At 47.5% G+C, this 19,264-nt stretch overlaps 2 protein-coding genes across 3 annotated transcripts in view; one reads left to right on the forward strand and one right to left on the reverse strand.

Moving 5' to 3' along the window:
- Positions 1–13,216, reverse strand: part of LOC8028548 (pre-mRNA 3' end processing protein WDR33) — a 47,032-nt gene extending 33,816 nt beyond the window's left edge. Inside the window, exons 1-6 of the mRNA XM_040223802.3 lie at positions 12,869–13,216; positions 8,257–8,493; positions 6,781–6,849; positions 3,006–3,110; positions 2,339–2,434; positions 1,763–1,914 (exon numbers count right to left, since the gene is read on the reverse strand). Of these exons, the coding sequence (XP_040079736.1) occupies positions 1,763–1,914; positions 2,339–2,434; positions 3,006–3,110; positions 6,781–6,849; positions 8,257–8,484 (650 nt within the window). The 5' untranslated portion in view covers positions 8,485–8,493; positions 12,869–13,216. The remainder of the gene's footprint in view (positions 1–1,762; positions 1,915–2,338; positions 2,435–3,005; positions 3,111–6,780; positions 6,850–8,256; positions 8,494–12,868) is intronic.
- Positions 13,217–13,565: 349 nt separating this feature from the next.
- Positions 13,566–19,250, forward strand: LOC8028547 (RNA polymerase II subunit A C-terminal domain phosphatase SSU72). Of its 2 annotated transcripts, none has more exons than XM_002399903.4 (5): positions 13,566–14,042; positions 16,394–16,537; positions 17,170–17,309; positions 17,614–17,732; positions 18,623–19,250. In XM_002399903.4, the coding sequence occupies exons 1-5, from the start codon at positions 13,966–13,968 to the stop codon at positions 18,722–18,724; spliced, it is 582 nt and encodes a 193-aa protein (XP_002399947.3). In that variant the 5' UTR covers positions 13,566–13,965; the 3' UTR covers positions 18,725–19,250. The 2 variants fall into 2 exon arrangements, with proteins under 2 accessions (XP_002399947.3, XP_042146637.1); XM_042290703.1 differs by lacking the exon at positions 13,566–14,042 and adding an exon at positions 14,659–14,676.
- The last annotated feature ends 14 nt before the right edge of the window (positions 19,251–19,264 follow it).

Consider the following 19,264-nt stretch of genomic DNA (forward strand, 5'->3'; position numbering starts at 1 on the left):
TGAATACCAGCCTGGGGTTTATGTGCATCACATAGCAGTAATACGCGACAGCTTGCCGATACTATGCTTATCCAGAATGAAACGGGCAGGGTGGGGATCGAACCCAGAATCCCTGGGTTCTGCAGTGCGAGCTTTCGCTCCACATGCTCTGAGCCATTGTGCACTAAAAAAGGCAATGTTGGGTTCTGAAACTCTGCCATCTGATCTCAGATCCCGCTGCTAAATTGGTGCAGAATTCGAGGGCTGGGCAATGTGTAGTTTATTTTGGCAGTGCAAAAGCCCCGATACTCCGCAGACGCCCCAGAGTTCCTCCAGTAGGGATGCCGAGATTTGGAGCATGGCCAGGACGTAGCGCGCTTGCGTCCGGTCAGCACAAACCCACCGTCGGCGAGCGCTCCCCCAGACAAGCCATCTGACTGGTCCCCCCAAAGGCCCCACAACAACATCAGCATGTGTGCTTGCGTTCGTGTCAAACTTCAAGGACAGACTAAGAGGGGAATTTCTGGTTTGACCATCTTTTTATTTGCCACTCTCTGCCGTGCAGTTACGCTGCAACAAGAGCACTCCGAGGGCATTGCCTTTATTTAGAACGAGGGAGGCTTCTGCCTTTAGTGCTACTGCCTTTATTTGGACAAAGGGCACAGACGACGTGCAACTTTTATTTTTTTATCGCTTCACAAAATTTCAAAGAATTTTATTGCGCGAGAGAAAATAACACGTGCCAAGAGTCAAGACTCAGTTGTTCTCTTACTCTGCAATCAAAAACAGAAACTGATAACGAGGCGGCAACTAGTTACGTAAAACTTCCTACAAAGACGAAGCTCTGCCACGCCTTTGTATGCGGAATCGAAATGCTCGTTCGATCCCACGTGCCTTCTCATCTTTTTACTGAAACAGCTGTGCTCTTTCTTTTGGAGCACCACCTAAAAAAAATTTATTGCACTTGCAAAAAAAAAAAAAAAAAAAGTCCGTCGGCTAAGAGTTTATTTGACTGGGCTCGGTTCGAAACAAAACGATGCAGCGCCACTTTATTGAGCAACAATCACGCAACGCAATACAGAACATTCGGCACAGAAAACCCACCTCCCCAAAAACACGCGGCACAGCAATCTCACGACAGAGGCCTTGAAGGGCGAACTGTACGCCCGAATTCTGCACTCTTTGCAGGCGATGAAAGGTTGGGGACCATTGAGCATGAAGAGGATAAACAGCTTACTATATGCAGACAACGACAAGCCATTGCCATGACAGTACATTGCTGCATACCCAACTGTAAAGACTAGTTCATACACTCCCGACTGCTGACGACCAAGTGCATTAAAACTTTTTGAAATCTCTTATGATGAAAGAACTCACCAAAAGAGATCGCAAGCTTTTTATGAGCTTGAAAAGCTTTTAACACCGTTATAAAAGGCCATCTTCCATAGACAGCATGCACACCTGAACTCGCAAATGCTGCAAAATCTTCGCTCTAGTGAAATGCAGTTCCAGGTAAGTGATCACAAGAACGCGGTCGTAAGCAAAGGCAAGCGTGTGAACCAATCTTTAAACCTCAGTTGCTGGTACAGCACAATGCCGTCGTGGCTGCGTCTTTTTCTTTGTCCGCATTTACCGAGCTGTTTATCCCCGTCACCTATGTTTACCGACCGGCCCGGCCTGCCACCTCAGCAGGGGCCGTCGTGTTTTCGAGGGGGAAGGGCGTGCTCTGGGCCGAGAGGGGAGAGAGAGAGAGAAGGGGGAGGAGGTCCCTGGGCGTTCCCACCTGATGCCTCGGATGGCCTCCTTGTGGCCCTGGAACATCTTCACGTTGTTCATGTTGGACTGCCAGTACTTGACGTAGCCCGAGTGATCTCCCGTCACCATCCAGGTGTCGTTGTGGCTCCACACCATGCAGCGCACCGACGAGTCGTGCGCCTGCGCGGAGGGAGGCGAGACACTTCGCACCGTCTCCTCCAGTCCACAATGCCAACGCAAAGTCCACAGGCGGGTACCATATTTTCAAACGCACGAGTGGCGGTTCTTTCACGAAATCTAAGTCAGTGGGATTTATACGCACCTCTTAAATATACGTAGGGGCCATAAGTTGCAACTGAATCTCACATTAAACTCAACGTTTTGCTCTTGCTGCTGAAAAACTCTTCTGGCAAACCAAAACCGGTCTAAAGCATTACGACATAGGCCCGTGGATGCAGCAACTCCAAGTGCTCTCATTCGTAGCGCTCCGTAACTATGTACAAAGAAAAGTGACTTTTACAAAGATGCGACTTATAGACCGGAAAATATAGTACATATACCATTTGTAGTGAGAAGGATCCCATTGCAGAGCAGTGCGTCTCACCTGGAGGATGGTCTCGAAGTTGAAGGTGAGTCCGTTCCACAGGGTGAACTCTCCGCTCGACGCCCCCGTGATGAGACGCCGCCCCTCGGGGGTCCACTGAAACATGGGAGGCAAAAACGTCCGTGTCCCGAAACCAACAAAAAATATTCCCACTTTCATACAGCATTCACTAAAAAATTAAACTACCGTAAAATACAAGGGAAGCACTGACCCCACTTTCACTGAAAACCGGGTTAATCTGTACTTGGGCGCTTGTCTGGTCAAATTGGGGGCTTAACATATAATTTGCAGACTTATCAAGCTTGGAAAATGTTAATAGTGGGCACTTGAAGGAAGTGGGTACTTCTGCAGTATTTTATGATATATTACAAAATCCAAAAGAAGTTTTAAATGTGCAGCAGTTATTGGGCCAGCCTCAAAGGTTTTGTGTTTGTGACATGTAGCCCCAATAACGTCAGTGTCACGTGACACTGCAGTGCCGTGAGACATTATGACGGCTTTACATATTTGCAAAACCCTCACAAGGAACGTGAAGAAGCCCTATAAATGGGACGCATTTATAACGTCCCTGGGAAATGCAGAGAGGACGGCCATTTCTTCCCTTCTAAGAATGGCACATTCCCGCGGAAGATGCGTCGGAAAGCAGAGCCCGAGAAGAGGCACTCACCACGACGCAGAAGATGGGGCAGCGCATCTTGTTGGTCGACGTGCGGACAAACTTTGTGGTGACCGCATTGATGGGGTTCGACACCATGGCCAGGGGAGGTACCAGCTGCGAGAGAAAGCACAGCACAAGGCTCGTCGTAAACCGGGGACCCGTTTGCGCACCGTGTGCCACGCCACAAAAGAAGAGGCATGCGCTGAACGAAATGCGACGCACTTTCTGCGGTTGCAATGAACGCAGCCGACTCTGACTTCATTAGATCGACTCGGTCGTGGAACCTCTGCTGCAGAGCTTCGCGCGTAGCGTGCCCCACATTATGTGACATTGTTAAAGGAGCTGCAAAACGATTTTAATGTTGAAAGAATTTGCATCTTCTACTTTTGACACTGTTTATCCTGTCACAAAGAAGAGGACACACATCTCTTTCCTTCGAAATGTTGCGACTCCGCCGCGTAATATCTACATTTCCCGAACCGCAGCCGTGATTGGCGGCCATGAGAACCTTGCGGCATGACATCAATGGGGGACTTGTAAAAAGAAAGAAAGTCGTGCAAATACCTGCTCGATAAAAAAATCTTGTCGTTCCAGCATAAATATAAATGCATCAAAAACCTGGTATCATCGACAAAACTTTTATTATACGGAGTTTTAGTGGCACCATCTATCTGAGGTCAACAATACCGTCAGCTCTATCTGCTACCGCGAACAGCCGCCAGAAGCTGGAGGGGCTGGGGGGCAGAGCGGACGGGGATGGCCGGACTCGGACGAGACTTTATTCCCCTCACGATGTTGATCGCGCTGCGCAGCTGTGCAAGCACATGGTCACGTGATCGCGAGCGGGTGAGTTCTCGCTGCTCACTGATGGCTCTAGAGAGAGGGCTTCACCAGAACCCCGCGCGTCCCCCATTCACGTCACAGCGACACGGAAGATAGTGAAGGAGTTGAGAGGTGCCAAAAACCTCAATCTTTGTCAAGTTTTAAAATAAAAACTAGGACATACAGGCAAAAGCGTTTTTTTTTCTTTACTTCAGAAAGGTTGAGACATCAATTCCCAAATTATTTAAGCCGGGAAGCACTAAAATTGTTGCACAGCTCCTTTAAGGCCCGTTCAGGCATGCTGGTGCTGTCTCCGAGGTGACCCTGGAACTGCATTTCACTAGAGCAAAGGTTTTGCGGAATCCGCGAGATCAAATTTATGTACTATCCATGACAAATAATCAATTATAACATTGTCAAAAATTTTCCAACCGAAAAAAGAAAAAAAAAAAAAGAGTGATGTGTGAAAATACGGAGGCTGCAAGTGTTGTGCGGCTGCCCGATGGGTGGCACCAATCTGTTCTCTCGTTGCAAGAGATTTTGAGAGATTTTAGTGCACGCGGTTGTAAGCAGTCGCAAGTGTGTGGACCAGCCTTTACAGAGTATTAGTATTGCGTATAGGAGCAAATATGAGCACTGCACGTTAGCGTCTCAAGTCACAGAAACGCTGTCCTCAGTGTGTGTTTGTGACGCATGAAGCAATAGGCGCCACAATAAATTGGCAAATCAACAGAAATTCATCCGTTACCTTTTTAGCTAATGGTTTAATGGGCCACGTTGCAATTGCAGTTTAAAAGGCAGTCATTAAAAGAGGCTAATCTACTTTTAATTTAAACAATTCGCACAAAGACGATACACCTTTCGTTAAATTACCTAAGCACTACGAAACACGCAGCAAGAGTAGTTACGCGTGTTGCACACGTAACATCTGCGGAAGCAACTGTTCTAAAGCAAAAATCTAAAACAGATGGCACTGAGCACGCACGTCGCATTATTTCGGTCATTTACTTCAAACTTTTTGATACGCGTAAGGTGAGAGATTGCAGGTGTATACCAACATTCTCAGCATTCTCCTATTGGATTTTAGATATGCAATAATATTTTTGCATTTTTGTGGAACATGGTGCATAGAAGAGTGCCACGCTCGTCTTAGGGGTGACAACATTGTGCCAACATTGGCAGTGCAATATTGGCCCGTCTGCCAAGGACATTTTGTTGAGATCATGATAAGGTGTGTGGTACAACTACCGCAGAATACCGTGCATCCTCCCATTCCGCACTACGCCCACCAGGAATTTCCCCAGGAATTGAAATTAGGGGGAGGTCTAAATTTTTAGGGGGGGGGGGGTTAGGGGATGGGGGTGCATTGAAAATAAAGGAGTTGTTCCGAATTAAGGGGGTGCCTTCAGAAAAGCAAGGGGGGGTGTAAACCGTCCCTGGGGCTGTGAGGGGAAATCACTGGCGCCCACCCCCAAAATCTGAAACATGTGAAAAAATATGCACAGTAGATATATATGTAAAACTGATGACCTCACATGCACCCATCCCCTATTTTTTTGCGATTATCTTTACTTTCGAGTGATTGCTTGCTCGGTATTTTACGGTATGTCACACTTTAACATGTCATTCTGGATGGAAGGTCTCATGTACAATTTTGGAATTAAGTCCATTGAAATTCCATCAACTGTTTTTAAATAGCCTATAGTAATGGCTGTCTTGAAAACTGCAATTGCAACATGACCAACAATTAAACTTAAAGGAGTCATGAAACGCTTTTTCAACTTTTTTCTGTTTAGCTTTCCTCCTCAACTCATAAATCGCGCATTGTACCAAACAGTTCAAGAAGTCGGAAAGAAGGGAGTCCCCCCTTGCTCGGAATCTCGCTTGTGTAGCCCGGACACAGCCATTGTCCCCCTAGAAGATTAGCCCGTCGCTCAAAATTCCGACTAGTTGCTTTCCCCACCCCGTTCACCCCGAAGCTGACGGTGCTGTGGAAGCTACGTGCTCGTTGGGCCAGCCACACATTTTCCACGTGATCACGCCCTCTCGCGCATACCGACCCGCAGAGAATGAGGTCAGGTGATGAAAGGGAGGCGGCTGATTGGTCCGGCAAGCACTTAGCTTCCACCGCAATGTCAGCTTAGGGGTAAAGGGATTAAGTGAGGTCGTGTGTCGTGTGACGTGCGCTTGGGCCCTGGTGACGCGCTGCGGGGGCCCGGTTATGGTGGCTAGTAGCCCCGTGACGCGCTGCGGGGTCCGCGGATGTATCACAGTGAAAAGCGGAGAGTTTACGAAGGGAAGGAGGTACGAAATAGTCCGCTATGTTTTGCAAATTTTTGTAGCGAAAGTCAGCCTTCTGACTTTCTACCTTTGTTCTTTTGGCCCACTGAACGATGTGCTATTAGTAAAATCCCAATATAAATTGATTTACTCCAGCCCAAAATTCGTTTCATGGGTCCTTTAAACAATCAATTTTAAATAATTAGTCAACGTATTGCGACAGGTACTCCGTCATTAATGTCTGTCGAGCCTGATAAACACATGATGAAGATGACACATAAATAACTCCTGGCTTGGCCCCCCCCCCCCCCCCCCCCTCCTCCCCCTTTTAAAATCTGTTCTACTTTAACAAGGTGTTGAACTGGGCGAGTTGATAAAAGTTTGACATGGTGGGTGTAACACCCTCAAAAAACGAGGACGAAAAAGGAATAGACACGACAGGACAACAGCTGTACGACAGCTTTTGTCCTGTCGTGTCTATTCCTTTTTCGTTCTCGTTTTTTGAGGCTGTTACACCAACCATGTCTGTTCCACTTATAAATTATTAATGTGTGTAGCCATGGTAACTAAGCAACAAAGAAGGTTACGCTCATTAAGCATCAAGGTTTTGTGATGCGACACTCTGATCCTTCCCATACTAAATTAAACGGATTGAATAAAGCAACAAAGAGGAGTCACTCACCCGTGTGTAATAGCCGGAGTCTGGCTGCAGTGCCCTGGCATCCCGGTAATCACGCTGCCACACACGGTTCTGGGGCACCGGGAATCACCGGTGAGCAAATCACAAGCAGGCACACATGCACACTCCAAACTTGACCCAACGAGTGCTCGCTCCATTTTACCAACTGGCGGACCAACGGCATGCGGTCACAACACACTTTTGGTCCCTGGCCGCAGGAAAGTGGTCATCCTTTAAGCTTTGCCGAGGTACGGTGACCTAGACTGAGCTCCCCAGGACGTTCCCCGAGTCCCCATTGTAGATCATCTCGTGCCCCAAACCTCAAATAAAGAAGGGATTATCGCAGCTCCCCTCGAATGGCATAAAAAGAGAGAGGGAAAGGGAAACAAACCAAACGACTCTTGGACATACTCATTTAAGAAAGTTTGGTTTTGAGTTTTGTATGAAGCCATTGGTGTAGATTGTGTTCTGTTTACCACCTCAATCTTTCCAAAAGAGGAACACTGATTGAGCCATAAAGGCAGTCGTCTACAGCCCCATTCCACAAGTCGTATGTCTGCAGTCAAATGGACAAGCACAGAAGGCATAGCCACGCAAGACACTCATTTTAGCGCTCGTGCCTTTCCAAAAACCTTGCGCTAACAATGCTGAAACCCAGAGAGCGGTGGAGACGCCTCAAGAAAGTAGAAGAGACAGTTAGGCACAGTCGAACTGCATTTTTCCAGGAGATTTGACTAGAGGGCCACTGGATATGGCACTTTTAGCTGCCGTCACTTCGACAGCTAGAGCTGCCATAAACAGTGGCTCTACATTTGACAGCGCCCCTACCGATTGCAATGCGCCTTAGCCGTAAAAGTTACTTCCAAAAGTTAGTTACATTATAGTTACTCGAACCAAAAAATACTTCAACTACAAATACGGCTATGTTCTTAGAGATCAAAGTGATTACAGTTACTCACTACAAACTATAAGTTGCTTTCTAATCAATTTAGAAATATCCCCAAAGTGTCAAGGTGGGCTGGAACTGCTCACTAATTGTTCAGTTCTCAAACCGGATAAAATGACAGTTGGTTCACTCCACTCATGAAAGAGTTTGAGATAAAGACAGCTCCTAGCGCCAATGTTGAGACCAAATCGAAGCCAATGCATTTACTTGTCGGTACAATTTTCAAAAGGTAATGATCGCCAAACGAAATTGCAGTTGGTGAAATGTTAACCAGTTGCAGCAGCAGGTGCAGTCATGTCTTGTTAATATGGACATCACCATCCCCCTCCCCCAAAAATCGTCAATAACGTTAGCCATTCATAATAACGGGACAAAAAAGTGTTTACCGAGTTCATCCCCGAAAATTTTGCCTACACAGTCTATACAGCAGAGTGCCTGTATCAACAGTCCACATTAATGAGATGTGATTGTACTTCGCGGCCCTGGGACGCATCACGTGTTGAAAACTAACGACGTGAGAGGTGTCTCCGTACCTCGAGGTACTCGATGACGGCAGTGTTGTAGTCGACCGTCTTGCGGGCTACAGCCTTGCGGAGCCGCTTCCCATCGAACTCAATGCTCTGCATCTGAGCCAGCCCCTGGCGGAAGTTGCCACCGCCCCCACGGCCCCCGTATCCGCCACCACCCCCATACTTGGGGCCACCCCCGCCCCCGTACTGGAAGCGGGAGGGAGTCATCGGCTGCGTCTGGATCACCTGCATGGCTCCTTCCTGCGGGAAGATGAACAAGACAGGGCCGTTGAGACCAGCAGCCCTCAGATCTGTCTTGCCCCGAAACTCCATGCAGCACCGTGGGAGTGCTCGCAGATTTGTGTTTGAGTGGGACCGCGTGTTAGAGCACTTGTAACTACTTACGATGAAATAGAAAAAAACTGGCACACTGGCACCACCTATTGGGTAGCCACACAACTCTTCCGATTTGCATGTGCACCAACACGTGGCCCTGATATAATGCCACTGCAGTGGTGCAATTGTCGGCACGGTGCATGTGCAGGTGCTCCTCTCTATGCGAATGTGGTTCCTGCACTTGCACAGTGCCCGCACCAGGTGCGAGCAAACGCACACTTGATTGCAAAGAGTGTCGGCTTGTATCTAGACTGAACCCAATTTCGGTTTTGGGCCTCCGGAGTGCAAGCGATGCAAGAAGACGACCACACCCAATCTCAAACATTTTCTCTTGGAGTGCATTTCGCACCAGAATGGAAAAGCACTGGCGATGACAGGAAAAATACCCAGGAACCCCGAAAAAAAAAATAAACCGGGAACCTAGAAAATTTCAGATTATAACAGCCGAAGCAGCTATTGTCCTACTTGGATAGTGCCAGCCTTGCCCGATCCCCCCCAAGAGGATCCTGCTGCAGTGAAACCACCCTCTATAAACTCACGGCTAAATCAACATTTTCTCATTCATCCAACTAGACCAAAGGTCTCAAACACGCGGCCCGCGACATGCTGGGACGCGGCCTGCAGGCAACCATTTATGAATCCCGGATCCCATGTCTTGAGCACTACAAATGGCATGCATGGCAGCGATCTCATCTAGCCGATTCATCTTGGCTCGAAAAGTAGCTCTGCTCCTTTAACGTATTCACATAAAGTATACTTATCTGTGTTCATTTGTTTCGATTTATTTCTTGCTTCCCAGTTTCTTGTAATGTACCAAAATTCCACTACGAGGCTGCAAGCGCGAACCCTTTGTTGAGGGATCTCGGCAGTGCAAACTCTAGATCAGCAGGAACAAGTGCAAAAGATAAAGCTACGAGCTCGGGATTCTCACCTTAAAAAGATATCTCCATTAAAACACAAGTATTTTTTCAGAGTGTCGTAATAAAAATCGTCAGGAAAGCAAGAACTGTCAAATTGACTGATTGCTTTTCAAAGACATGTTGATTGATTGATTGATTGAACATGTTTTATTAATAAAAAAAAACAAGCATGTACGACTCTCTCTAATCAATTGTCCACAAACATTGGAGAGAGAAGGGGGTGGGGGAATGGGGTGTGGATAGGTAGCGGGGTACCAGAAATGTCTCTAATCGGATGGAGTCCTCGATGTTTGCTATCGCGACAAAGTCAAGAAGCGAGTCCAATATGGCTTTGCGGTGCTGCAGTGCGCCCCTTAGGTGTATCCAGTCCCGAAGGCATCCTGAGTTAAGCTTGGTTAATTCCCGAGGGAATTGAGCAACAAGAACAATAGTGTACTTGTTCTATTAAAAACGTCAGCACTTTGGCAGGCTGGTGTCATTTTAATTCTTTTTACTACATCAGGTCACGGCCCCAAAGTAGTCATGCAAACAAATCAAATCTAAAGATGTCCCTGGCAGAACTGAGTTTACAAAAAGCATAGAGCACAAGGTCTCTTCTCCTTAAAATCTTTCGAAGGTGGATCGGTGGCCGAGTGGGTTAGCGCACACCAGCTCCGAGTACGTGGAGCGAAAGCTTGCGCTGCAGAACCCAGTACCCTGGGTTCAATCTGCACCCCTGTCTGTTTCGATCTGGACGAGCATCGTGCCAGCGTGCGGTCGTGTATCACTACTGCGTGGTGCACGTTAAAAACTAGAGGCTAGTGGTTGTACTGTACTGGTTAAATATCTCATCTACAGCTGGGAGACTTGTCGCCTGTTCAGGCAGACCAAGTTCTAGGCTGTATAAACATATACACACCTCAATTTCTTTTTTTAAATATATTTAAACCCCCTTCCCCTTCCCCTTCCCCCCACCATTGAGCCTTGGCCTTTCCAGTGTGGACTATCTGGCCCCCACACTCAAATGAGTGAGACCACATAACTAGACTGAAAATTTTGCAGTATTTGTAAGATCTCTATGCACTGTCCATAAGGAATGGTTGCTTATAACTAGGGTTTCGTGTTATCAGTTTTTCTGTTATCAGTTAATACTGATAAACCTTAAAAGTTAACCCTTGGGCCAGTTTTGTCATAATAAAGGAAAATCGATAAACCCCAAATCAGAACTGCCCTTAAATAAAAATAAAATAAAAAAGAAGCTGTGCAGGCGGAAACTTTTGTTTGCAGGTTTATTTTGTGCTGTCCCGGAACACAGCCCCCAATGAACTGTCCACAAGGCTTTTTCTTGCTTTGGAACCACACATCTTATTTCATTCCTTTTTCTTATTGGTGCGGGGACACCTGCATTCTAGGACCGTGTGCCTTGAAACCTCTTGAAATCTCTCACGCCAAGTGGAGAGCCCGTATTACAGAGAGTTGCCAACTGCTCGATGGGGATCACGTGGTTCAGGGGCCGCATTTGCAAGACGAGTTGTGAGGTGGCGACGAAAGCGTCGATCGTCCACAAACGTCTCCGCCTTTACTACTTCCCGTGCAAAAACGCGGCGCATCGCGCTTGCGACCGACTGCCGCAAGAGGTGTCCGCCAATAAATTGCCAACGCTTCCCGAGGTTTGAGATTGACCCTCTCCTCAATCTAGACTCTCTAACGACGAGACTGGCAGCTCCTACCGGGTAACCAGGGAACATCTGGAGGTCCCGTAGATTTCCTATTTCTTTTGCGTATCATTTTCATTCTTGGCTCGAAAAACTTCTGTCAATGTTATAAACAATCATTTCTCCTAGGCAGTACAGATGTCTCACATCGCAGATACCACAAAACCGTCACTCTAGTAAAATGCAGTTTCAGGGTCACCGCATAGATGGCATCACCGTGCCAGTGTGTCGCCTCGTTGTAAGAGATTTTAAGAGGTTTTATGGCACTCTGTCCTAAGGAGTCCGAAGTGTGTGACCAGTCCGTTAGGAGAGTGGTGAAGGGGGCCTTCACCACTCTCCTAATGGGTCGGTTCAATAACAGTCTAGAAATAAAGTTCTGTTTTTTCTTCCTGGAAGATGGCTGCACTTTTATATACCACGAATCAGAAAGAGGTTACACAACATTCCTTTGCTCAAGAACTAGAAAGTACCATACAGTCACTGCAATTCGTTTTACTCTGTCCACACCTCCATAATACAGAGAGAGAGAGAGAGAGAGAGAAAAAACTTTTTTGAGTGTGTTAGGATTTTAAGTTTTGAGAAGTGTCCTATCAGAGGGGCAGCAAAATAAAAAGAGGATGCACTGCAAAAATTCATTAGTATCTGTCTCGTTGTTCTCGCATTTTCTACCTTTATGCAAATCTCTTACTGTGCAAGTTCAATCAGCTTAGCTAGTCCCTTGCCACTGTTTGTCAAACAGTTTCTCAAAAGTTGTATGAGGCATTGAAAGCAGCGCCATAGGTGCAACTAGCTTTGGAGGGTGCCCCAACTTGGGAGGCCTTTCAAAGCATCCAAACTCTGTGCACAGCCTTCCTCAATGCTGCATGGAGGTCAGGTTCAGGCAAACAAACAGCGAGCCAAGTGACCCCTCTTAACACCATTGTGCGCCCATGCGACAGAGCGGCTATACCACTCTAGCACCGTCTTTTCTTTTTAAAGCATAAAAAAACTCGAATCAAATGCAACTCAAAACTGGAGGCATTTCTGTGGAGGCTGCAGTTGCTTCTTTGGGCAACAGAGGTGAGCCTCGAAAGTCTGTACGTGTGGACATAATGACAAATAGCAGTCGAGCTGGAGGTTGTCTCACGTTTTAACTTCAGACACAATTCAGACTGCTGTTTTTAATGCTGCAAGTCTGCACACCAAGGGGTGAGCACACACAATCTGGCTCCTGAATAACTGTCGCAAACCAAACGAAAACGCACTTCAATGGTCAAAAAGAGGCACAAATGACAGACGTCGCGAGCAGCAAGACGTAATTCTGTGCGTTTTCTCGCTTTCATAGCCCCGCAGGCACAGCGCTCACAGCCCTCGACTGCGCCAAGATGTCTGTATTCCTGTGCCATTTCGTCTAGCTTTCGATGCCAACCCTGCCCATGCGACAGGTCTAAAGACACCAAGCGGCCTTACTCTCTTCTTGTTTTTTTTACTAACCACCACGCAGTCGCGAACTACGCTAGAAACCGCAATGATGGAACAAAAGAATGCATCGCGACTTTAAATTCATAAACGACCATAGCGGGGCGGTGTGCCACGCGGACGGAGATCCAACCGGCACTTCACCTAGAAATTGGACATCGTACTCACAGCGCAACGGTAGTTCAAAGATGACTAGACAAGTTCTTGCACACGAAGTTCGGGCATGTGCTTAAGCGCCGTTTTCAAAGGCTTGCGTGGCAGACGAGTCCCGAGTACCGCAGCGGCATGGCGGGTAACAACAGCGGCGACGCTTCAACTAGCGTTTCCAGCGCCGGGGATACAAGAAAACACTTCACACGCCAAAACAAGATGTTGCGCACGGACACTCTGGTCGGCCACAACCTGCGTTAACCGCCTAATGAGCCTGTAAAGCGCTCATCGGCACAACAACTGCACAAGAACGCACCCAAGAAAGTCCGCCATTTTGCACAATAATGCCATAATGCCAATGAAGCGGAGTTCACTCTTTTATCACCAGGGCAAGAAGCGCTAGGGGCCAGAAAACAAAAGTTTTGTTTGATTGAATTGTCGCTATTTAGAAGCAATAAGATGTTTTGATGTATTAGAATACTAGTACTTTTAGCACTACAACTTGTATTTTGACTTTTATAATAAGCATTCGCGGTAATAAGTCGGTTTCGGTTTTGATGACGTTCCTTCCTTTGACGTAAGAGACCGCACTAAAAAAATTTTTGTTTCTTCAAATTAAATCTTAATTACAATTATTAAAACTATAAAATATTTTTAAATTAGCCTTATGTTTTATAATTGTTTAATTGTTTAAAATGATGTAAAATGTAATTTTGTGCGGTAGCGTAGGCTCGTTTTTTGGTGTGTTTTTTTGTTCTTATCATTTGGTATTTGGTTCATTTTGGTTCATTCTCCGATTTCCCTGAAGCGGCGGTGCCCGACTGCGCCTGTCACCGTGGCCCAAGATCGCTGAAATTACTTTTGCCTTGTGTCGTGGACATTTCCCCCAGCCTCTCCGCAAGCCCCCGAGCACTCCCAAGGGACCGCAGTAACGAAAAAAAGCCTAACCTAACCACCGGAGCTAACATGCGATGGAGGAATGCGTCGAGCAGTAGAGGCGGCCGGAGAGCTTACTGCCTCATTTGAACTTGACCACTGGGTAGCAGTCGTCGAGCCTAGCTTTTTCCGCGCACACTGTATTCCCCTAGGTGTTTTAATATATTCTTTGGTCTGACATGCCTGGATCGCTGCGTATCGCTGTGGTATGTTCCAGCAACCAGAACCGGAGCATGGAGGCCCATGCGTTTCTGAGGTTGGTATCCGGTAGACTCGGTAACTCGCCGTCGAATAATTGAATTGTGCGGGCGTTTAATTCATTCTCGGGAATGAGACACAACTTATCTTCGAAAGTGGATGGTGCCGGCTTAAAATGGTGACGCGATAACTGAAACCTCGCCCGGGGTTTCCCTCACGGTCACCGGTGACGTAATCCAACAGCGGCAACTTTTTTTTTTCCCCTCTTTTTTAATAATAACGATATTTGGAAATATAAATGCATGCGTTGTGAGAAGTGCAAATTCAAAGTTTAATCGCTCGTCCGTCGCAGACTGGGCGTTGTGCTCGGCAGGCAGTGACGCGAAACATTCGAGCAAGTATGCGACTTGTTTAAAGAGCTTGTGGCTGACCCTGTACGGTAGCCGGTTTCGACATTGGACACGGAAAGTTCGTCTGCACCATTCAGCTGATAGTCGAACGGCTATCGCTAGAAGCGTCTGCGAACGGGTTGGACGGATTGGTTCGACAAAACTGCGCTCAATGTTAAAAGAAAAAAAGAAGGAGATTTGCTGTGTTGCATAATCAGTTGAGTCATTATGGGTGTGCAAAATTGGTTCTGAACCGACGTGGGTGATTGCCATTCAAACAACATTACAGCATCTAATTAGAAGGTTAGCGTTGTGCTTAGTGGAGCATTTAAGAGGCTGCATCCTTTTATTTATTTATTTTTTTTTCTCCCCATAGGTTTACCCTGCACCAACTGGCTTGCACTCGTCTTTTATTTATTTTTTTAATTTTTTTTTTTTACATTCATTGCATTTTATACAACATTCAGAAATGGCAAGTAGTGCAACATACAAAAGATTTCAATATGCATATCAGGTCAGGTGCTGGAAAATCTCCTAAAGAATTTGCATAGGGGTGGAAGTGTTGCCAAGCAAGTGCGGCAGAAGACCTGTTGCACTCAACTCCTTGGGCAAACAGCTGACAAAATACTCTGGGAGAAATAAGAAAAAGCTAATGCTTGGAAGTTGGCTAAAAACATACTGAATGGAGAAACCTTTCTTTCACTTCCATGTAAGTTTGGCTGCAGACATACCTTGGCGCACATCCAGCGTGTAACTAAATTGGCCCGCCTTAACTTTCCCTGCCATGCTTATAAGTCATTTGTTTTGCTGGTGCTACAGTGTCTGGCCCTCTTGCCTACGTCGCCGCCTGAACTCCCATTCATTCATTTGGCACAAGAGCTACTCGTCATACATGCTCCATAAATCGTGTAGTGCTATGACTTTAGATGTCTAGTCTAATGCTTTCGTTACTTTGTGGACAAATATATTGAGAATTTGGGCTTTGCAGGGAGCAAGGAATGAACAGCAACCCGCAGATACCGTTGACAGACTTGTTCAGGTTACTTGACATGATTGGGGAACTGGTCAAGCCATTGCAGCACTATTTTACTATGTTCTAACTTGGGTAAAGAGTGAGAACTATGGCCTCAGTGAAGCATTGTAGGACACCGTTGCAAGCCTCACTCTATCGATCTAATTCGCTTACGGAGGTCGTAGCGTATGTCCTTTGCCAAGTTATGCTGAAGTGGAGTATAGCGTAGAAGAACTTGTATAGCGACTGTCGTTTGCCAAACCCTCGTAAGCGCTTGTTTCTAAGGGCTGCGCACGCCTCTTCGGCGCTTATCACCGGCTCATCAAAGCGCTACCTTCCTTGCTAGCCATGTCCGCTTTCTGTACTACTGTTGCAGACGCCATGGTGTGCTTCTGGGAAAGAGAGATTCTGTATCTCGTCGGAGGTGTGCTAACCATGCCACTCTTTGCCCGCTCTCACGTCAAGAGCCGTAGTGAAAAAAGGTCATCTCCTCTTAGGGCACCACTAATTTCCACTTTTGTGCGAAGTGCCCAGATGCTGTCTTTACCTGATTGTAACGTGCTCCCAATTCTAATGCAAACCCCAGTTTTTATACCTAAATTCTATTTTTCTAACATCACCCCTCCCCCCCGATTTTGGTTTCATATTAATTTCTAACGTGCAGGCAAGTTTGAGGTATGTTTTTCTAAAAAAAAATTGCGCGCATTAGAAATTGGAGAAAGTGCAGCGTAGGGTCGTAGAAGATTTATTACTTATTTTATAGAAACAAGCACGTTTCATATGCAGAATGCATTGTCTTCGACAACCAAATGCTGTATGCACTACTTCAAGTAGCGTGCGGACAATGCACAAAAAATGTTTTCTTTCTTGAGGTGAACATGAGTGTTGTAATGTCGGTGGGGTAGTACTGACAGGCTGTGGAAAGCGTAGTCGGGGGGAGGGGGTTTGCTGAACGGGCCCTGTTGGGGCAGACGCTTGCAACCGAGCGATGTGTTTTTGTCGTTGCAGCAAGAAAGGCTTCAAGGTGCGCTCATTCGGGTCGGGGGCGCAGGTCAAGCTGCCTGGTTCTGCCCCCGACAAACCCAATGTTTACGACTTTGGGGTGACCTACGAGCAGATGTACCAGGACCTAATGGAGAAGGACAAGGCCCTGTATCCCTTTGATGCCTCAAAGAACAGCCTAAGCGCGATGTGATGCTCAAGTGCTATTCATAGAAACTCCCGTTTCATTTTTGAAGGCCACTTCATGCACTTGCACTTGGTTGCATCCGGGTACGTTGTGTAGCCTTGCGATTGCTTACGAGAGAATGCACCAACGCGATCCATTGAACACGTGATTTGCTCATATTTTCTAATTTGTTTGTGCATTGTTTTTTCACCACAGGGCTTTTAAAATAACTTATGACAATGCCATAAACAACCGTTTGTCGTGGATAGTATATGCATTGGGTCCCGCAAGTACAGCAGAACCTTCTCGCTACTTAGGTGCAGTTCCAGGGCTACCTCAAACATGGCACCAGCTTGCCATTGTGTATGTTCATCACAAGGCTGCACAACGCACCTGATCGCAGCGTAAGGCGAATGCACAAATTAGCCTTTAACTTGTCAGCAGCCGTATACTAGCGCCGTCGAAATTCTTTCTCATAAGGCCAAGAGGACACGGGCAATAATAGTCATTTGACAAGAACGAACCGGAAAGGCGGAAGCAGCGATGTAGCTCGTTCGTTTTGGTAACTCAATATTTTTGTGCCAGAAAGCTGCTCCCTTAACGACCCTTGCCGCAGCTACACCCAGAACGGTATCTTGCACATGCTGGATCGAAACCGGCGGATCAAATCCAGCCCGGAGCGCTTCCAGAACTGCTACGACAAGTTTGACGTCATCTTCACCGTGGAGGAGCGCGTCTACGACCAGGTGGTCGAAGGTGAGGTCCCCCGGCTTGACGGGAAGAGGTCCACAATCCAGCGGCCGCTGACCGAACGGGAATGGCAGGTCGCATCCTCCAAACGCCCGGCCTTTAGCACGTGCTCCGTGCCTTCCGCCACACTTTTGCTTGCACACGCGCTCGAGGTGCGTAAGACGCCAAAGCGTCGTTGAAGGTGGAAAGCTTGCGCTGGAGACGGGACAACTGAAGCCCCTCCCTGCCGTTCTCGCCCCGTCGGTGGCTGTGGCATAAACGAAGAGTCTCTCCGCAGCGTGCACATGTTGGCATTGGCGTCTGTGTGCAGAGCTGTCCGGGCGCCTGACATGCGACAACTCGCCGGTGCACATCATCAACCTGGACATACAGGACAACCACGAAGAGGCCACCATCGGGGCCTTCCTCATCTGCGAGATTGCACAGATGGTGGGTGGAAGCGCTCGCTTTGGTCGCTCTTTCTGTTTCTTGCATTTTCGTCGGAAAAAGCGGGGCTTCGACGAGCTTTTCCCGAGTTGGGGACGGACTTGAAAGGTTGACTTTGGGAACTCTCGTACCTTTTCAAGTCGGAAATTTTTCACCTCCACGTGGTATGCTTACGGAGGTTCTGTAGGAAATTTACGAACTCTGGTGTTTCGCTTGAGGCGGCGTAAGGCGTGTTTCCAGTCTTGCCCAATCTGGACGAAGTATGAAGCTTCCCGTTCGCCCGAAGTCGCATCTCTCATCTCTCCGCAGGCGGGGAGAGATGGAATTTGGGTGCTCCAGGAACTCTTCGGGACACCTTGCGGAAACCCTCGAGTTTCTTTGAAGAGTCTTTCGGAGGCTCTGAGGAACTCTCCCGGTGAAACTAGGGCATGATTGGAGTTTCCCCTGGGTCTCTAGAACCCATATTGAGAATGGGATCTCAAACGGCTTTTTAGAGACGTATTTGAGACTGATGACAAGCGACATATTACTGAATCTGCTCGGTTTGGCGGTGGAATGACGCAGTGATGCCACAGGACTTGGTGCATCGTGTCACGTGACACACGAGTATTTAAGTCTGCATAAACACAATTGCACCAACATTAACGACCCTATAACATACCCTATGTACAAGAATTTTGTCAGGGTTGACCAGAATGGGCTTTCTTGTCTCGGTGTCCTATTCTGTGTACAGATGTGCACAAGTGTACATCTGTACAACTATCAATGCACATATAAGCGCCACATCAAATGCTCTTTGGCTGCTTAGCCACGTCATCAGCATGGCACGAGTCGGCTCCGAGAAACCGATGGTGGAGCGCCTGTACCAATCACGATTGTTCCGATCATTCCAGATGAGCGACTCAGAGGACCTGGACAACGACATCGACGAGCTGATCCAGGAGTTTGAGGCGAAAGCGCAACGCCCCATCTTGCACACGGTGCAGTTCTACTGACCCCGCGCGGTTCTAGTGTTCCAACCGGGGCCGCGGTATGCTGCCTGCCTCGGCAACAGCCCCCGGTTATGAGGATGACCGGCCGGGGTGGATGGTCGCCGGCCAAGCCGGCAGACGAAGGCTGTTCTTAACGGGACCCCGACCAAGTCTGGTGGAGAACTCTAGGAAGAGCAACGAGCCGAGAGGCGAAGAAAAGGAACACACGGCAAGAGCGAGACATGGCGTCGCTAAGCCAACTATTCTGCGTCGCGAGCCGGGATGCCATTTTACGTCGTACGGTTTTTCGTAGAAACTGCGCCTGTGGCGCCATACGGGCTTCGGCGTTGTCGCTGTATCTTTTCGATGCCGGGGACGGTGATGCCCGTACAGCAACACAAATACAGTTTTCTGAATTATCAATGGGCCTTTGTGCCGACTCTTGATGGTGTCTGTACCACAATTGGGCAAAGAAGAGAACGGTGTGCTGCTTGTCACAAGCTGCGTGTTCGTCGAAAAACATGCAGCGGAATAAAAGATTTTGAGAGTTTGGGGTGCAATTAT

Source organism: Ixodes scapularis, unplaced genomic scaffold, assembly GCF_016920785.2.
Source record: "Ixodes scapularis isolate PalLabHiFi unplaced genomic scaffold, ASM1692078v2 PGA_scaffold1__304_contigs__length_218370807, whole genome shotgun sequence".
Classification (NCBI taxonomy): Eukaryota; Metazoa; Arthropoda; class Arachnida; order Ixodida; family Ixodidae; genus Ixodes; species Ixodes scapularis.

Bases quoted from the DNA above. Each gene is read 5' to 3' on its own strand.
- LOC8028547 (XM_002399903.4), top strand. From the start codon at position 13,966: ATGCCTGGATCGCTGCGTATCGCTGTGGTATGTTCCAGCAACCAGAAC. The intron at 17,310-17,613 runs GTGAGGTCCCCC...GTCTGTGTGCAG, and splicing joins CTACGACCAGGTGGTCGAAG to AGCTGTCCGGGCGCCTGACA. The intron at 17,733-18,622 runs GTGGGTGGAAGC...CGATCATTCCAG, and splicing joins TCTGCGAGATTGCACAGATG to ATGAGCGACTCAGAGGACCT.